Genomic DNA, 15,723 nt, shown 5'->3' on the forward strand with positions numbered 1-15,723 from the left:
AAACTTTCAACCGGTTTTCCCCATTAAGCAGCGAGTCGGAGTCAGAGGCCGAGTCTTCTCTGGTCTCTACTCCTCCCGTTACGGGGTCTGAGACGCCGAAGCTTCCCACCATTAGCTCTGACAAATTGAAAACTCTAGTCATTGGCGACTCCATTACCCGCAGTATTAGACTTAAAACGAATCATCCAGCGATCATACACTGTTTACCAGGGGGCAGGGCTACCAACGTTAAGGCTGAATCTGAAGATGGTGCTGCTAAAGCTAAAACTGGCGAGTGTAGAGAGTATAGAGATATTGTTATCCACGTCGGCACCAACGATGTTAGGATGAAACAGTCAGAGATCACCAAGCGCAACATAGCTTCTGCGTGTAAATCAGCTAGAAAGATGTGTCGGCATCGAGTAATTGTCTCTGGCCCCCTCCCAGTTAGGGGGAGTGTTGAGCTCTACAGCAGAGTCTCACAACTCAATCGCTGGTTGAAAACTGTTTTCTGCCCCTCCCAAAAGATAGAATTTGTAGATAATTGGCCCTCTTTCTGGGACTCACCCACAAACAGGACCAAGACTGACCTGCTGAGGAGTGACGGACTCCATCCTAGCTGGAGGGGTGCTCTCATCTTATCTACCAACATAGACAGGGCTCTAACTCCTCTCGCTCCACAATGAAATAGGGTGCAGGCCAGGCAGCAGGCTGTTAGCCAGCCTGCCAGCATAGTGGAGTCTGCCACTAGCACAGTCAGTGTAGTCAGCTCAGCTATCACCATTGAGACCGTGTCTGTGCCTCGACCTAGGTTGGGCAAAACTAAACATGGCAGTGTTCGCCTTAGCAATCTCACTAGGATAAAGACCACCTCCATTCCTGTCATTATTGAAAGAGATCATGATACTTCACATCTCAAAATAGGGCTACTTAAAATGTTAGATCCCTTACTTCAAAGGCAATTATAGTCAATGAACTAATCACTGATCATAATCTTGATGTGATTTGGCCTGACTGAAACATGGCTTAAGCCTGATGAATTTACTGTGTTAAATGAGGCCTCACCTCCTGGCTACACTAGTGACCATATCCCCCGTGCATCCCGCAAAGGCGGAGGTGTTGCTAACATTTACGATAGAAAATTTCAATTTTAAAAAATGATGTTTTCATCTTTTGAGCTTCTAGTCATGAAATCTATGCAGCCTACTCAATCACTTTTTATAGCTACTGTTTACAGGCCTCCTGGGCCATATACAGCGTTCCTCACTGAGTTCCCTGAATTCCTATCGGACCTTGTAGTCATAGCAGATAATATTCTAATCTTTGGTGACTTTAATATTCACATGGAAAAGTCCACAGACCCACTCCAAAAGCCTTTCGGAGCCATCATCGACTCAGTAGGTTTTGTCCAACATGTCTCTGGACCCACTCACTGTCACAGTCATACGCTGGACCTAGTTTTGTCCCATGGAATAAATGTTGTGGATCTTAATGTTTTCCTCATAATCCTGGACTATCGGACCACCATTTTATTACGTTTGCAAATGCAACAAATAATCTGCTCAGACCCCAACCAAGGAACATCAAAAGTCGTGCTATAAATTCATAGACAACACAAAGATTCCTTGATGTCCTTCCAGATTCCCTCTGTCTACCCAATTTAACCTTGCGCAATACCCTAGATGCAGTTGCACCCCTAAAAACTAAAAACATTTCTCATAAGAAACTAGTTCCCTGGTACACAGAAAATACCCGAGCTCTGAAGCAAGCTTCCAGAAAATTGGAACGGAAATGGCGCCACACCAAACTGGAAGTCTTCCGACTAGCTTGGAAAGACAGTACCGTGCAGTACCAAAGAGCCCTTACTGCTGCTTGATCATCCTATTTTTCTAACTTAATTGACGAAAATAAGAACAATCCGAAATTCCTTTTTGATACTGTCACAAAGCTAACTAAAAAGCAGCATTTCCCAAGAGAGGACGACTTTCACTTTAGCAGTGATAAACTCATGAACTTCTTTGAGGAAAAGATTATGATTATTAGAAAGCAAATTACGGACTCCTCTTTAAATCTGCATATTCCTTCAAAGCTCAGTTGTCCTGAGTCTACACAAATCTCCCAGGACCTAGGATCAAGAGAGACGCTCAAGTGTTTTAGTACTATATCTCTTGACACAATGATGAAAATAATCATGGCCTCTAAACCTTCAAGCTGCATACTGGACCCTATTCCAACTAAACTACTGAAAGAGCTGCTTCCTGTGCTTGGCCCTCCTATGTTGAACATAATAAACAGCTCTCTATCCACCGGATGTGTACCAAACTCACTAAAAGTGGCAGTAATAAAGCCTCTCTTGAAAAAGCCAAACCTTGACCCAGAAAATATAAAAAACTATCGGCCTATATCGAATCTTCCATTCCTCTCAAAATTTTTAGAAAAGGCTGTTGCACAGCAACCCACTGCCTTCCTGAAGAAAAACAATGTATACGAAATGCTTCAGTCTGGTTTTAGACCCCATCATAGCACTGAGACGGCACTTGTGAAGGTGGTAAATTACATTTTAATGGCATCGGACCGAGGCTGTCCTCATGCTCCTAGAACTTAGTGCTGCTTTTGATAACATCGATCACCACATTCTTTTGGAGAGATTGGAAACCCAAATTGGTCTACACGGACAAGTTCTGGCCTGGTTTAGATCTTATCTGTCGGAAAGATATCAGTTTGACTCTGTGATTGGTTTGGCCTCTGACAAATCAACTGTAAATTTCGGTGTTCCTCAAGGTTCCGTTTTAGGACCACTATTGTTTTCACTATATATTTTACCTCTTGGGGATGTTATTCGAAAACATAATGTTAACTTTCACTGCTATGCGGATGACACACAGCTGTACATTTCAAGGAAACATGGTGAAGCCCCAAAATTGCCCTTGCTAGAAGCATGTGTTTCAGACATAAGGAAGTGGATGGCTGCAAACTTTCTACTTTTAAACTTGGACAAAACAGAGATGCTTGTTCTAGGTCCCAAGAAACAAAGAGATCTTCTGTTGAATCTGACAATTAATCTTAATGGTTGTACAGTCGTCTCAAATAAAACTGTGAAGGACCTCAGCGTTACTCTGGACCCTGATCTCTCTTTTGAAGAACATATTTTTTCCATCTACGTAACAATGCAAAAATCAGAAACTTTCTGTCCAAAAATGATGCAGAACAATTTATCCATGCTTTTGTCACTTCTAGGTTAGACTACTGCAATGCTCTACTTTCCAGCTACCCGGATAAAGCACTAAATAAACTTCAGTTAGTGCTAAATACGGCTGCTAGAATCATGACTAGAACCAAAGAATTTGATCATATTACTCCAGTGCTAGCCTCTCTACACTGGCTTCCTGTCAAAGCAAGGGCAGATTTCAAGGTTTTACTGCTAACCTACAAAGCATTACATGGGCTTGCTCCTACCTATCTCTCTGATTTGGTCCTGCCGTACATACCTACACGTACGCTGCGGTCACAAGACGCAGGCCTCCTAATTGTCCCTAGAATTTCTAAGCAAACAGCTGGAGGCAGGGCTTTCTCCTATAGAGCTCCATTTTTATGGAACGGTCTGCCTACCCATGTCAGAAATGCAAACTCGGTCTCAACCTTCAAGTCTTTACTGAAGACTCATCTCTTCAGTGGGTCATATGATTGAGTGTAGTCTGGCCCAGGAGTGGGAAGGTGAACGGAAAGGCTCTGGAGCAACGAACCGCCCTTGCTGTCTCTGCCTGGCCGGTTCCCCTCTCTCCACTGGGATTCTCTGCCTCTAACCCTATTACAGAGACTGAGTCACTGGCTTGCTGGGGCTCTCTCATGCCGTCCCTGGAAGGGGTGCGTCATCTGAGTGGGTTGATTCACTGATGTGGTCATCCTGTCTGGGTTTGCGCCCCCCCCCTTGGGTTGTGCCATGGCGGAGATCTTTGTGGGCTATACTCAGCCTTGTCTCAGGATGGTAAGTTGGTGGTTGAAGATATCCCTCTAGTGGTGTGGGGGCTGTGCTTTGGCAAAGTGGGTGGGGTTATACCCTTCCTGTTTGGCCCTGTCCGGGGGTGTCCTCGGATGGGGCCACAGTGTCTCCTGACCCCTCCTGTCTCAGCCTCCAGTATTTATGCTGCAGTAGTTTGTGTCGGGGGGCTAGAATCAGTTTGTTATATCTGGAGTACTTCTCCTGTCCTATTCGGTGTCCTGTGTGAATCTAAGTATGCGTTCTCTAATTCTCTCCTTCTCTCTTTCTTTCTCTCTCTCGGAGGGCCTGAGCCCTAGGACCATGCCCCAGGACTACCTGACATGATGACTCCTTGCTTTCAACTGTTCTGCCTTATTATTATTCGACCATGCTGGTCATTTATGAACATTTGAACATCTTGGCCATGTTCTGTTATAATCTCCACCCGGCACAGCCAGAAGAGGACTGGCTCCCCACATAGCCTGGTTCCTCTCTAGGTTTCTTCCTAGGTTTTGGCCTTTCTAGGGAGTTTTGACCACCGTGCTTCTACACCTGCATTGCTTGCTGTTTGTGGTTTTAGGCTGGGTTTCTGTACAGCACTTTGAGATATCAGCTGATGTACGAAGGGCTATATAAATAAATTTGATTTGAACTCTAACACAACCACTAACGACATGAACAATCACGGACAGAACTGAAATACATGTCAGATGGTTAAATAGGGAATGTAACGAGGGAATGTAAAACAGGTGTGTGTGTAATCAGACAAAAAAAAAACGAAACAGAAAAATGGATCGGTAGTGACAAGAAAGCCGGTGACGTCGACCGCCTAACACCACCCGAACAAGAAGGGCCGACACCAGGTCATTTTAAGTCTTTGCTAGGTAAAGCACAGCCTTATCTCAGCTCACTGGTCACCATAGCAGCACCCACCTGTAGCACGCGCTCCAGCAGGTATATTTTACTGGTCACCCCCAAAGCAAATTCCTCCCTTACTAACTTTAAGCACCTGCTGTCAGAGCAGCATACTGCACCTGTACATAGCCCATCTGTAAATAGCCCATCCAAATACCTTATTTATTTATTTTTGCTCCTTTGCACCCCAGTATCTCTACTTGCACATTTATCTTCTGCACATCTATGACTCCAGTGTTTAATTGCTAAATTGTAATTACTTCGCCACTACGGCCTATTTATTGCGTCACGTCCCTACTCTTACCTCATATGCACACTGTATATAGACTTTTCTATTGTGTTATTGACTGTACGTTTGTTTATTCCATGTGTAACTGTGTTGTTGTTTGTGTTGCACTGCTTTGCTTTATCTTGGCCAGGTCTCAATTGTAAATGAGAACTTGTTCTCAACTGGCCTACCTAGTTAAATAAAAGGTGAAATAATGTTTTTTTTAATTGCTGAAGAGAAACTACAGTGTGGGAACTACAGTGTGGCCATTTAAGCATCTATAACCAATGACCCAATTGTTATCCATTTGTGAACCTATTCAATATTTTGACCAATGTTTTCTGTTTCTGTCTTACGTATACTTCAACATGGCTCGCTCCCTGTCCCTCAGTCCAGTCCAAAGACACTGGGACACTCATCACATGAGGACCCCGCCCATCTCTCGAGGACCAAGGGTTGCTAGCCCCGCATATAAACACCTGGAGGAGGTGGAGTCTGCAGCGATGGAGGCAGAGTCTTTAAGAGGGTATGTAAGGGCGGGAATCAGAAAACCAGTCAGTATTTGGTGTATTTGTATTTATTATGGATCCCCATTAGCTGCTGTCAAGGCAGCTCCTCTTCTTGGGGTCCAGCAAAAATAAGGCAGTTTATACCTTTTTAAAAACATGAAAATACATTCACAGATTTCACAGCACACATCTCCTTCACATAGAGTTGATCAGGCTGTGGATTGTGGCCTGTGGAATGTTGTCCCACTCCTCTTAAATGGCTGTGTGAAGTTGTTGGGAACTGAAACACGCTGTCGTGCACGTCAATTCAGAGCATCCCAAACATGCTCAATGGTCATGTCTGGTGAGTGTGCAGGCCATGGAAGAACTGGGACATTCTCAGCGTCCAGGAATTGTGTACAGATCCTTGCAACATGGGGCTGTGCATTATCATGCAGAAACATGAGGTGATGGTGGCGGATGAATGGCACGACAATGGGCCTCAGTATCTTGACATGGTATCTCTGTGCATTCAAATTGCCATAGATAAAATGTAATTGTGTTCGTTGTCCGTAGCTTATGCCTACCCTTACTATAACCCCACCGCCACCATGGGCACACAACGTTGACATCAGCAAAACACTCGCTGACACGGCGCCATACACATGATCTGCGTCTCTGAGGCCGGTTCTGCTCTATTCTCTAAAATGACATTGGAGGTGGCTTATGGTAGAGAAATTAACATTAAATTATATTGCAACAACTCTGGTGGACATTTCTGCATTCATAATGCCAATTGCACGCTCCCTATAAACTTGAGACATCTGTGGCATTGAGTTGTGTGACAAAACTGCACATTTTAGAGTAGCTTTTTATTGTGCCCAGCACAAGGTGCACCTGTGTAATGATCATGCTGTTTTCTCAGCTTCTTGATATGATACACCAGTCAGGTGGATGAATTATCTTGGAAAATGAGAAATGGTCACTAACAGAAATGTAAACAAATTTGTGAACACAATTTTAGAGAAATACACTTTGTGTGTCTGTAACATTTCTGGAAGAAAAAAAATTCAGCTCATGAAACATGGGACCAACATTTATATAAATCTTCTGTTTACCTTGAACTAACTTGAGCAAAATTGACTTAAATTACTTATTGCTGCAAAATGTAACTTTTTGGGCTTCCCAACAAAATTCACATAGAAATGTGAGTTATAGATTTGTCTTTCTCATTGAAATCAAGTCTAAGGAATGGTAAATCTGTTCTATTGCTATTTCTAATGATTCTATGAAGTTCCGTTTTTGTATCTTTTACTTTCGGTTTTGTACACAGCTGAAAATACAATATTTGTGCTTAAGGAAAATATATTTCACAGTGGTTTAGATGGTACAATGATTCTCTACACTACAATTGCTTGTTTTGTCAAACATACAGAAGTTAGGCGAACTATTAGAATTTTAGCAACCAGGCAATGCCGGAGTGATTTTTGCATAGTGCATTTTTAACACAATTAAGGTTATGTACTTCCAAAGTATTACCTTGGTCAATTTTTTCTAACTCAAAGATGGTCTACGAAGTGCTAGATAGACAGTAAAATAGGGAAAAGTTTAAAGTGCAACCATGCTTGTATATTTTTCCCTTTATTCTGAATATCGAGAAACCTATTCCTTGCTGTAGCACTATTCCACATTTGTCATCATTGCCTTTCCAAACACTGCGTCAGTGGTGAAAAAATATAGTCACTCCTTTGCAGCAGATATTCAGCACATGCCAAGCCATAAGCATTAACCATGACTCTGCACTATTGGCCCTGTCTTCAGAATGCATTCAGTCTGGGATATTGACAACACAGCATCTTAAAAGTTAGCTCTGTGTGTGATTTAAATGCCCGCCGCTATTGAAAACACATTCTAATACTGCTTACTGGCAGCGATTAAAGAAAGCATCTCAGCCATTCAATTGCACCGAGAAGTCCAAAATGAGATTGAATAGAGCAGTCAACATGAGACGAAATCCCGCTGGCACTTTCTTTGCAGAGGAGTATCCAACAAATGTTCTCACAAGACGGTGGGCACCCGATGCAGCATTATGATGACATGATTAGGGAGCAACCCTAGAGAGCGGTCAGTGGTGTCAAAATAATTGATTGATTATGCTTTAGAAAGAATAAGAATAGAGGAGATACTCAACTGTACAATACTATACTAATTGTCAATTATTGTGAGAAACCCCTTACACACACACACACACACACACACACACACACACACACACACACACACACACACACACACACACACACACACACACACACACACACAGGCACATGTTAAGAGGCTTCAGTGGTTAAGTGCCTTGCTCAAGGGCACAATGGCAGGAGATGGTACCTGGGATCAGAGTGATGCATCAGAAGTTGAGGCTTGACACTGTCTCCATTGTGACAATATATTATTTATTGTAAATCCAAGGTTAGAAGAAAAAAAAGTTTTGGTCAGAGACCTTCATGAGACAGATCTCTTTGAACACAAAACCCCTTTTATGGGATCCGAGACCAGCCAGCCCTCCGGTGGCCAGTTCACTTCCCACTTTATTGGGGACTATGTATTCTAAAGTTCAGTGTTTCCTTTTAGAAAATCTATGTTAAAATGTGAATTTACACATTCCTCCACACGTTACTACAGTACAATGCACCCAATTTCCAGGTAAGGGACCAATCATACTAATCATGACCAATCATGCTAATGCTGATTGAAAAACTGAGAAAGGGAGCGCAAGCTATGATACCCTGATTCAACTGCTAAAGTTAGTAAAGGAGGCACTGTAGTGATTGTGAAGGAATGACGGCAGCATTCAAAGCGCTAAATGACATCAAACTGTAGCCTCACCAACATTGTGCACGTCCGCTAGTGTGTTAAATTTAACGTACCAAACGATACAGCTGATACACCAGCCAAAAAGGCCTATAAAAGAATCATACCATGTCCAAGGTATTCCTATTTAACCAAGGAGTCTTTGTGCACGTCTGCTATTGTTTTAAATTCAACATTCCAAAAGATACTGCTGGTTACCATTTATTCTCTAATTTTTCTAAGTAAATGCCAGACAAACACCAGTTAAAAAGGCCTGTAAAACAAAGCATTGCCCAATCATATCTCCATGTCACTGACATTACTGACAACACTATTCTTATTTTACCAAGGAGGTTTAGTTAGCATAATTTGCTGACAGCTTGGAACTTGAGTGACGATGTGACTATGTAAGATGTCTGTCATTATAGCAATCCCAAATACATCCCAAATGACACCCCTATTCCCTACATAGTGCACTACTTTTGACCAATGCCGTATTCATGGTTGGACCTCCATAAATCGGTCGCGTAACACCATTGTTATGAGCATTCTAAAATAAAATAAACGTTTATTGGTCATATGCACAGGATACAGGGTGAAAACAGTAATGTAAAATGGTTACTTGCAAGCTCTTTTTTCAACAATTGTTTACAGACAGATTATTTCACTGTATCATAATTCCAGTGGGTCAGAAGTTTACATACACTTAGTTGATTGTGCCTTTAAACAACTTGGAAAAATCCAGAAAATGATGTCATGGCTTTAGAAGCTCCTGATAGGCTAATTTACACCATTTGAGTCAATTGGAGGTGTACCTGTGGATGTATTTCAAGGCCCACCTTCAAACTCAGTGCCTCTTTGCTTGACATCATGGAAAAATCCAAATAAATCAGCCAAGACCTCAGAAAAAAATGTGTACACCTCCGCAAGTCTGGTTCATCCTTGGGGGCAATTTCCAAATGCCTGAAGGTACTACGTTCATCTGTACAAAAAATAGTACGCAATTATAAACACAATGGGACCACGCAGCAGTCATACCACTCAGGAAGGAGATTCGGTCTCCTAGAGATTAACGTACTTTGGTGTGAAAAGTGCAAATCAATCCCAGAACAACAGCAAAGGACCTTGTGAAGACGCTGGAGAAAACAAGTACAAAAGTATCTATATCCACAGTAAAACCTATATCGACATAACCTGAAAGGCAGCTCAGCAAGGAAGAAGCCACTGCTCCAAAACCGCCATAAAAAATCCAGACTATGGTTTGCAACTGCACATGGGGGCAAAGATTGTACTTTTTGGAGAAATGTCCTCTGGTCTGCTGAAACAAAAATAGAACTTGGCCATAATGACCATCGTTATTTTTGGAGGAAAAAGGGAAGGGCTTGCAAGCCAAAGAACACCATCCCAACCGTGAAGCACAGGGGTGGCAGCATCGTGTTGTGGGGGTGCTTTGCTGCAGGAGGGACTGGTGCACTTCACAAAATATGGCACCATGAGGAAAGAAAATTACGTGGATAAATTAAAGCAACATCTCAAGACATCAGTCAGGAAGTTAAAGCTTGGTTGCAAATGGGTCTTCCAAATGGACAATGACCCCAAGCATACTTCCAAAGTTGTGGCAAAATGGCTTAAGGACAACAAAGTCAAGGTCTTGGAGTGGCCATCACAAAGCCCTGACCTCAATCCTATAGAAAATTTGAGGGCAGAACTGAAAAAGCATGTGCGAGAAAGGAGGGCTACAAACCTGACTCAGTTACAACAGCTCTGTCAGTAGGAATGGGCCAAAATCCAAATTATTATGGGAACCGTGTGGAAGGCTACTTGAAACGTTTGACCCAAGTTAAACAATTTAAAGGCAAAGCTACCAAATACTAATTGAGTGTATGTAAACTTCTGACCCACTGGGAATGTGATGAAAGAAATAAAAGCTGAAATAAATCATTCTCTCTACTATTTCTCTGACTTAAAAAAAGTAAAGTAAAGTGGTGATCCTAACTGACTTAAGACAGGGAAATTTTACTAAGATTAAATGTCAGGAATTGTGAAAAACTGAGTTTAAATGTATTTGGCTAAGGTGTATGTAAACTCCTGACTTCAACTGTATATACAGTAAGAATATACAGTAGACTATGAAATGTGCTAAAGTTAGTAGTTATATGGATGAACAGCTTAAATAATAATAAATTGTAGCAGCAAGTGTGTGTGTGTGTGTGTGTGTGTGTGTGTGTGTGTGTGTGTGTGTGTGTGTGTGTGTGTGTGTGTGTGTGTGTGTGTGTGTGTGTGTGTGTGTGTGTGTGTGTGTGTGTGTGTGTGTGTGTGTGTGTGTGTGTGTGTGTGTGTGTGTGTGTGTGTGTGTGTGTGTGTGAGGGAGAGACAGCCCCGAAAGTTGAGTTGTGCCCAGTCAATCTTAACAAGGGTTAATTATTGTTTTGTCTAAATTACACTATAATGGCTTGGAAATAAGATTGGGAAAATAATTAGTAGGAAACAAATTATAGTCATCATTACGATGTCGTTAAATTTACTTTAGATAGATGGCAATGTTGCCATTAGCTAGCAAACTTTGTCAAAAATACCTAGCAATGCTAATGTTAGCTAGCTTAAGTCCAGTGCTTTTCCCTAAATCTTAGCTAGTGAGCAAATGTTAAACCAAATGCAATGTTGCCATTAGCTAGCAAACTTTGTCAAAAATACCTAGCAATGCTAATGTTAGCTAGCTTAAGTCCAGTGCTTTTCCCTAAATCTTAGCTAGTGAGCAAATGTTAAACCAAATCTAAAGTCAATCTGACAACATCTCAATGATGACCGAAGGCTTTTCAGCAAATGATTTACCTCCAATTGAAAATGCATTGAGTACAACGTTCAGAGTCAGTCTTCAAAATAATGTTCAAAACAATATTGTGCTGAAACGTGCATCCCATGAGTAGACCCTGGCCAAAAGTAGTACACTTCAAAATGAATAGGGTGTCAATATATATATATATATTTTTTATTTTATTTGGGATGTAACCATAGCTCTCCCAGAGCATATTTTGCACTTAAAAGTCCCTGGCAGTATTCTTATTAACATGCCAACCTGATTGAGTATCACAGTGACTTGTAAGATACACAGTGCTGTCAAGCTCTTTATATATGACCTATTTCCATAATTAACATTCTTAAACAGTGCAGCATGCAGGCAGCTCAGCATATTCTTTCAACGGCTGTGAGAAGATCTCCTCCTATAGCACTGCACAAACACACGCAAACACATACAGTATGCAGACTAGTATGCATGCATACACACAATATGCACACGCACATTCAGTGTGCAGATTTTTCACGCATTACACACACACACAGTATGCACATGTAGAGTATGCACATTCCGTCACGTGTCCGCACACATACACACATACACACAGTATACATTCACAAACAAACAAATACACACACACACACAGACACATGCAGAGAGAGAGAGAGAGAGAACTAACTAGGATTTAAAAAATTAAAGCCGCAGAGGAGGAATATGTAGCCATAGGCAATTATTGGTAACATGAGGCTTGCAAATGCTCGGGGAATGAGTGGTATAAGAGGGGGTTTTTCTTCACCGACGTGCAAAGATTGTGACCGATTTATTTGACTAGTTGAACAAATTAACTATTGATAACCCGTTTACAGATCCATCCGCAAAGCAAGGCCAACGGAAGTAGGATTGACCTATTTCTATACTTAACAGCCATACAACACTAACGTCCCCACCCCCTTGTTGCCATGGAGACACCCTCTCTCCTGGAATGAGCAGTGAAAGAGAGAGAGAGAGAGAGAGAGAGAGAGAGAGAGAGAGAGAGAGAGAGAGAGAGAGAGAGAGAGAGAGAGAGAGAGAGAGAGAGAGAGAGAGAGAGAGAGAGAGAGAGAGAGAGAGAGAGAGAGAGAGAGAGAGAGAGAGAGAGAGAGAGAGAGAGAGAGAGAGAGAGAGAGAGAGAGAGAGAGAGAGAGAGAATCACCTGTGTTTTTGGCAGTAAATCCCCATAGTGCATTGCCAGTTTCATTAAACACTGTCAGAAACACATATTTACCATTCACATATGAAGAATGGATTGAAACCTAATTTGTCATGAGAGTTATTTTGAGATATTTTACAATGCCCAGGCTTCCACCTATAATACAGAAGAACGGGGAAAGTAATTAAAAATGTAAACTCAGTTATGGTACAAACGGTCTCTGAAGTCAGAGAATAATAATGGCTCACTCCTAAAGGCTTGTTGAGCGGGTCTTAGTAGGTTTCACTAACAAACGTATGAGATTTAAGACACTTTTTAGAGTTGAGCTCAATACAGTACCATATGTTTCTGTGTCAGTATATATAAGACATCTTATTCTAGTGACCTTGGACACAATAGTCTCTGGTGTACAGGTATATGGTTTAGCTTTGGTATGGAATCTATTATCCAAGATGGCGTAGCAGTCAGACGTCTTTGTCCTATCGTGTCCCTTGTATATATCGTTTTACATCTTTTTCATCGCATATCCTTTAAAATATTTTGCTAAACCTCAACATCTAAATACTCTCCTGCAACCCACCTCTCCCAATGGGGCGTGGATCTGCTTTTTTTTCTAAAGTATTTATATTTACTTCGGATCTGGAATCCCTCAACTGAAGCTAGCCAGCTAACTACCAGCTATCAGTCAGCAAACCATTGCCAGCGGTCATCAGCTAACCTTTAGCTCGGAAAGCTCTCGTCAGTTCGAACAACGTGACACTAACCAGAGCATAACGGACCTGTTATTTTTATCCCCGGATTCCTACCACAAACTGAACATTTTCATCTGGATCTTCACAACTAGCTAACCGCAATCCCGGATGACTCCTCCGGGCTAGCGTTTCCATCCCAGAGCAAGCACAAATTAGCTTCAAGCTAGCCCTGGGCTACCACCGAAGTATACTCCCAGGCTACAATATCCGGACCCCTTCTACAGCCGGTAAGGTGAAATAAAATAAAAAATAAAAAAGACAATCTTTTTGGATTCTTGTTTACTTGTTTCAGTCCAAAAACATCCCCAACACTTAAGCATAGAGATGGGGCTGGGGAAATGTAACCACTCTCAAAATCATAGCTGGAGCAATGGATACAAGGACCGACAGTCCACGAGAATGACATGATAATTCAAAACTAGGATTCAAATGACAACATAAACATAATCGAGTAATTTAACTTTAACTTTGGTTTCGGAAGATTAAGACAATTGTACTAAGCTCCCAAAACATTTATAAGTTATATTCTTTGAGAATAATATTGCAGGAAATACCCCAGATTGTGCCTTTAAAGCCAGATAGCCCGATGGCATTATTTTACATGTTACTGTCAAATAGTATCTTTAACTCTGCAACACTTTTGGTTCTTCAGGCAACGTTCCTTGATTCATGTTGCACTCACCAACCTAATGCTAGGCCTAATTTCAACATTTCTGCTATCTGGACATTCAGGTATTCTTTCAGGAAGGTTTTCATATAGCCACTCAAACCCGGGTCAGGCATACCCCAGCTTTGATGCTAAAGCCTTAAATCTCTGATAAGGTTGTCAGAAGAGAAATCATTTTCACTTAAACATTTAAGCAGCCAGAGTAGACTGTCCATGCCGTAAATTATAAATAACTACAAAAGATGATCAATTCCCAGATTTAAAAAAAAAATATTTAACCAGTGTAGACAGATGTTTTTTAGGCATTAATTGTATGGTAAGGATTTATCTCTCTCGTGATAATTAGAAATCATGCAATAAAGGTCTGGGAATAAAAGGTCATAATCTCCACCCATTTTTTTCTGTTCTCTGCATCCCTGCAGGTTCGACACTGGAAGGGGTGGAGGTGACGATCGCCAGCACAGCGGGTTCCCGAATATGCAGACCATGTCTTGTTCCGCAGAGAAGAAGGGATGGAGGGATGTTCCCTGCACCCGTCTTGATAGAGGAATAACAGCCGCTCCTCCCTCTCTCCGCACGCACTCCGTCCCCATCATCCCCTCTCTCCAGGAACACGACCGCGAGAGGGGTCACGTGGACGAGAGCAGGGAGAGGGTGTCGCATGGAGGAGGTCTTGCCGGGCCAGGTTACATGGCGCAGGCACCTGCCGGTAGCAGCAGCCACACCCCCCCTAACTCCTCCACCTCTGTGTGTGTACTAGAATTCGAGGACAGACCCAGTCATGTGCGTCCCTACAACATCAAGACTGCACTGGTGTCAGAGACAAGCCCTTTTCACACGCACCAGGGATCTTCTGAAACTCTAGTAGGGCCAGGGGACCTGTTCCAACACTCTAGCCTTGTGGCCTCTGGGACAGCAGAATCCGGATCAGGTGTTGCCGGGTTGAACAGCACAAACACTTTTATTGCTGTGACCGTGCTGGAGTCCAAGAAAAAGAGCATGCGGTATACACCCAGACTGCTCTACAGCTTTCCCAAGAGCAGGGGTCCTCAGGCAGGTGTCCAAAGAGAGGCCAAGGGGCTTGGTAAACAAAACATTGCCCTGGTGAATGGAGGGGCAAACATCTTCCTGTCAACAGTGGTGGGAAAAGGTGGTGGAATTTCTTGTGCCAAACTTTCTGTCAGCTGATTGGATTATTTCTCGCCAACTTGCAAGGAGAGATTCCGCCCACCTGCATCGATGACACGGGAGGGGGTAGGACCACCTGCTTAACTAATTGGCCCCTAGTTTCTGTAAAAGAGCCACAGCAGCCTGGACTGCAGAGAGAGAATTAATTTATACATTTAAGACACTGAAAACACACACACATGTATGTGAATAATGTGAAACAATGCAGACAGACATAAAGACCAGTGGGAGCTTGATATAAATGTGTATTTGAAAAAAATATAAATGATTTATATGCACTATTTAAACAAAGCTTCTACTTAGAAATCAAAATAGTGTGTCATATCTATGTTGTTTCTCTATTGTAAAGATATCAAATTATACATGTCATATGTCCTATAAACATATATTTGACATGATGACGTGACAAAATAAAGACTACAGTGTTAAAGGGCGTGTGGTTGATTGAATTTCTGAAACATATTTCTGATTAATCTTTGTTGTCTGTGTCTCAAGTCGGTGTGGGTATAGCCTAGTAAATTGTATAGCAAGTTTAAGTAAGTTTATCCTACATGACACATTATGTCAACAGGTGCTGCCTATGGGATTATTCACTGTGCTTGAATGAGGTCTCTCGACAACATCTTCTTCCATCGAAACATGAATCAAGTC

At 42.1% G+C, this 15,723-nt stretch overlaps 1 protein-coding gene across 1 annotated transcript in view; it reads left to right on the top strand.

The window, feature by feature from the left end:
* The window catches only part of nrg3b (neuregulin 3b), a 452,682-nt gene extending 437,178 nt beyond the window's left edge, over positions 1–15,504 (top strand). Inside the window, exons 8-9 of the mRNA XM_046369406.1 lie at positions 5,533–5,667; positions 14,307–15,504. Of these exons, the coding sequence (XP_046225362.1) occupies positions 5,533–5,667; positions 14,307–15,072 (901 nt within the window). The 3' untranslated portion in view covers positions 15,073–15,504. The remainder of the gene's footprint in view (positions 1–5,532; positions 5,668–14,306) is intronic.
* Positions 15,505–15,723: the final 219 nt, after the last annotated feature.

Source organism: Oncorhynchus gorbuscha, linkage group LG11, assembly GCF_021184085.1.
Source record: "Oncorhynchus gorbuscha isolate QuinsamMale2020 ecotype Even-year linkage group LG11, OgorEven_v1.0, whole genome shotgun sequence".
NCBI classification, from domain to species: Eukaryota; Metazoa; Chordata; class Actinopteri; order Salmoniformes; family Salmonidae; genus Oncorhynchus; species Oncorhynchus gorbuscha.